This window comes from Formica exsecta, unplaced genomic scaffold (assembly GCF_003651465.1).
Source record: "Formica exsecta isolate Colony F162 unplaced genomic scaffold, ASM365146v1 scaffold237, whole genome shotgun sequence".
In the NCBI taxonomy this organism is placed as follows: domain Eukaryota; kingdom Metazoa; phylum Arthropoda; class Insecta; order Hymenoptera; family Formicidae; genus Formica; species Formica exsecta.
In genome coordinates, this window is record NW_021849649.1 from 990,665 (window position 1) to 995,175 (window position 4,511).

Sequence of the window (4,511 nt, forward strand, 5' to 3'; positions counted from 1 at the left end):
AACACGACTCAATCTGTTTATATATATAGATAAAATATATTCTCTTTATTTCTTTACTTTATAATATAATACAATAATAAATAATTTTATTATATCAAATAGAAATAAAACGAACCTTGTCGGTGAGATCGTAATCCTTCAGTAGACACAGAGATACCATGGTGGCAGTTTGGTTGCCGGCCTTCATGTACTTAATGAGCTTCTGTATATGCCAGAACTCGGAAGGTACTTCGAGATGATCTTCTTGGCGATATCTGGGCTCTTCTTCGCTCTCCGACTCCGGCTCGTCGTCCGAACTTTCCTCTTCGGCTTTTTCGCTGATAACACGCAGTCGAGGTCCATAAGGTTCGCCGGTGAGTACATTTATCTGTGGTTTTGTAGCCTCAGGTTCAGTCGTCTCTGCGATTTCTGGCTCTGATCTACAGAAACGAAATTAGTAAGCTCGCTTAATTCTGTATTTTGAAAGTTTTATCTATTAGAAACTACATATTATAGATCTCTTTTTCTCTTTAAATTTTTAGAATGCATAGTGACTCTCTAGATTAATCTCAAATTTGAAATATGAAAATATTTCATCTATAACATTTTTTATAATTTTATTATAACTTTCTCTGACGAGTTCTCTCTCTTGGAGGGAATTTCTTTTTTGATTGGGAAACAATTTTCTTTTTATAGATGAAAATACGAATTTGCTTACAAAGACATCGCTAAAATTTATAAACATTGAAAAAATGTAATCGCCAAATGTAAAAACATTAAAATCTGTAAATAATAAGCGATCAAATTCGGGATTAAAAATTTTAGGCGTGGAAGAATCAACATGCTAAATTCATCAAAGAAATTTAAATCGGCGAGTAAATTTTTTCGTCGAATATAAAATTATCTCCAAAAAGAGCTTTTGTAGTATATATCACTTTGATATTGGAATTTGAGCTGTGAAGCCATGTAACCGCCCATCATGAAGAGAATGGCCATTTTCAAGAAAATTTCTCGAACATCAAAGTTCCATTAATCCTCTTCGAAAGAATCGTCAGATATTTCCAGTATAATATCGAGTTTAAAAAAGTAAATTTTCAGAATCTGGTTTTGATGCGGTTCGATAAAATATCTTGATAAAGGTAAAGAGAAATGCGCGAAGAGAAAAAGTATTGCATATTCAATACTTATTAAATACGAGTTGAACAGCGCGGGCGTACACACACACACACACACACACATACACACAGAACAAAGCGGTTGTTGATTATTAACGAAGAGCTTGTTCCTCCCTACTCCACATTCTCCACCTGATTCTACCTAGTAATTGAATAGATTTGTGTGCGATATATTTTATTATATTTTCGAATTGTATCATTTATAATTAATCATATAAATTAATAATATATATAATAATCCTCTTTCTATATGTATATGATAAATAAACAATAGCACATTTATACAAAAGCGAAACTAAACCAGTGTGAAATCGTGTGATTCGTTTCTGCATAAATTCGTTTGTGTCAATTTACTTACTCAACATGATTCATCTCCTGTGGCACAATCTCTTTCTTCTTCTTCGGAGGCATTTTTTATACAGCAAACATAAAGTTTGCAGTAAATTTAAAGAACAGCAAAAAGAAACCTTTTTCGAGAAGTATTCGTTTTTGAGCTCGAGACACGTTTGACAATCTCCACGCTGGAATAGAGTAACAGTATCGATCAAACAATTATAGCTAATTTCGCTTGAAATCCATTGCCTTGCCCGAACGAAAACTTGCGAATAAAACATTGATTGCATTTTTTTTTTTTTTTGAAATACCGATATTTATGCGATATTATGCGCCTGAAGTAAGCCATTTTTGAACACGTCAATTTTCATTTGGTGGACATTGATGGACGATATCTCTTCACAAAATTCTCAGTCATTTTTGAAAACATATCGCATAGAAACTTATCAACACGTTTTGTAAAAACGGATATCATAAAAATGTTACGCAAATTATTGGTACCCCTATATGTTGAAAGCGCTTCGTAAAATTATGTCCACCCTCTTCAAAAGTTCATTTGAATTTTTCAAAAGTTTATTCGAACGCGTGATATCGACAACAACACTGATTCGGGGAAGAAGACACTTTAATGGAATAAAATATGGAAACACCTCGTCAAATCTCGTATTCGTCGAAAAAATTCATTTTTAGCGAAACGATATAGCGATTTCCCTGAAAACATGCATCAGCTGTGAAAAGAGATGGAAAAGCTATGAAAAAGAGATTCTGCACAACATAAACAAATGTTTACCGTACACATATACGCTTCACCATTCGCCGTTATTTTATTGTTGCTGTCGTTGAGTGTCTGGCTTTGCATATGCAGATGGTGTTTCGGTTACAACCTGAAAGACAGAGAAGTAATTTACGAATATTTACGTACTATATCCCTCTCGCTCTCTCTCTCTCTCTCTCATTTTCTCGTCAAAATGTATATATCTTAAAATATTGATTTTTTTACAGATCGTTCATTGCCTGGTAGTTTACTTTATCATCATCACACTGCTCAACGTGTTATTTTTAGGACACATAAAATTCTTTTGCGATTATCCCGCGGAAATGAAGAATAATTAAGTATATTGAAAATACTTAATATTTTTACGGTTATTTCTTGTAGTATAAAATGTCGTACAGTCTTTACCTACTTTATCGTTCGAAACTATTGTTTTAATTTAATTTGCAGCGACTAGATGGCATTACTTGTCTTGTTTTGAACTGAAAGTGCGCGAAAGAGCATTATTTAGCTGTGTCGTCCAGAATCGATAGTGCTCGGGTTAATCAGTGTAAATTTACAACTAAGTTAATGATTTTTTGTGATATCTTCTAGTGAGTAAAGTATCTCGTTTGGTGGATTAAAAACATTTGTAGTTAAGGGAATTAAAGAAGATAACATGATTAATTTTTAACCTTAACCCTAACCTAAAATCAGTGCTAATGCGCAATAACATTTATATCATAATTTTTGAATTTGTGGAATTGCCGTAACAAGAGAAAAACTTTTATTATTTTTCTGACTTTTTGTATTAATTTTAGTAGCTACGTATATTAAATTTTTATATATATGTATATATTTAATTCTTAGTGTTCTTAGTTTTTGTTACATATCTGCTGTATATTTTACCCAAAATGATTTTAAAAAAAAACTGGATTCCAATTTTATATGAGACAGTCATAAATATGAAAATATAATTGCTAACATTTCTTTTTGCAGAAATGAGTCTTCTACGACATGCTCAATTCGTCAGCCGTACAATTTTTGTACAGAACAACGACGTGGACAAGGCATGTCGCATATTAAATCGCATATTATCCAAAGAGGACATATTTGGCCAATACAGACGTACCAGGTACTACGAGAAACCGACCTACGTCAGACGCAGGGTCAATTTTGAAAAGTGTAAAGCGATTTACAACGAGGACATGGACAGGAAGATCACGTTTCTTCTACGAAAAAATAGAGTGGACCCTTTTCCTGGTGCATCGTAAGATTATAAATTTTAGTTTCAATTGTACAGTTGCAAAGTTATCCACAAGCTTATCCACATGATTTATTTATGAGTGTCGGTATCAACACACAGAAAAATATAGAAAATATGCTATCGCAACAATACTGTTATTATTTCTTGTTTCTGTTTTATTGGCACATTTGATATAAAAATATCCATTCTTTTTTCTAACTACAGAATCGCTAATATTACTTTTAGTGCAATATTTAATGACAGATTTTGAAATATATTTCCATATATGAAGGGGTGGATATAAATCAATTAGCGTATATTGCATTGAGAAAATGAAGAATTAATAAGTAATGCGCGAGGTGATATAGATCAACAACACAACGGTTCAAACGCTAATGCAGCGTCAAGGAGCGAAATAAAAAATCATCCTGACGGACAGAAACGCATTTTCCCGTTATCTCGCGCCATAAGTAACTCGAGAAAGTCAGCCTGCGCAAAAAGCTCGCTTCTCTCTTCCTTTTTATTCCCATCCCTCTTTCGGGAAGCGACTTTCATCATCTTTCTTTCGCGAGAGAGGTGAGAAAAGACAAAACGGTTGGTCGGTCGGTTTTCCTGGCAACGACTCCGCCAACTTGGCGAAAATTGAATAGATAGTGGTGTCCCCGGCCATGCCAAGTTTTCTAGCGAAGGTTGTCGGTGAGAGAAAGAGAGAGAGGGAGAGTATAAAGAGCGAGAAAGAGAAAAGAACCGCGCTCGCGGTCGTTTCTGTATTCTCCATTTGGCGATAAAGCGAACGACGATGCTGTATTAGAGTAAAATAAGTAAGTTCTGTTCGCGCTCGCAACTCGATTTTCAAAATCGTTCTCGTAGCGAAAAGTGTTTGGCGAAACATAACGTCCCGCTAGGATGTTAGCGCGAACCGAACACTCAAAAAAATGTCTTGCTGATATAGGTAGATTTCTAGGTGTCACAACAAAAATTTATCGCTATTTTTTGTATCTGTTAGAATATTGTCTGTTACCAATTT

At 34.2% G+C, this 4,511-nt stretch overlaps 2 protein-coding genes across 2 annotated transcripts in view; one reads left to right on the forward strand and one right to left on the reverse strand.

The window, feature by feature from the left end:
* LOC115235917 (armadillo repeat-containing protein gudu) overlaps positions 1 to 2,385 on the reverse strand; it is a 7,446-nt gene extending 5,061 nt beyond the window's left edge. The window contains exons 1-3 of the mRNA XM_029808016.1: positions 2,283 to 2,385; positions 1,513 to 1,675; positions 116 to 419 (exon numbers count right to left, since the gene is read on the reverse strand). Of these exons, the coding sequence (XP_029663876.1) occupies positions 116 to 419; positions 1,513 to 1,565 (357 nt within the window). The 5' untranslated portion in view covers positions 1,566 to 1,675; positions 2,283 to 2,385. The remainder of the gene's footprint in view (positions 1 to 115; positions 420 to 1,512; positions 1,676 to 2,282) is intronic.
* An 853-nt stretch (positions 2,386 to 3,238) lies between these two features.
* LOC115235916 (28S ribosomal protein S21, mitochondrial) lies at positions 3,239 to 3,631 on the forward strand. Its single transcript, XM_029808015.1, has one exon. The coding sequence runs from the start codon at positions 3,240 to 3,242 to the stop codon at positions 3,510 to 3,512; it is 273 nt and encodes a 90-aa protein (XP_029663875.1). The 5' UTR covers position 3,239; the 3' UTR covers positions 3,513 to 3,631.
* The last annotated feature ends 880 nt before the right edge of the window (positions 3,632 to 4,511 follow it).

Excerpts from the sequence above, each read along its gene's own strand:
- LOC115235916 (XM_029808015.1), top strand. The coding sequence starts at position 3,240 with ATGAGTCTTCTACGACATGCTCAATTCGTCAGCCGTACAATTTTTGTA.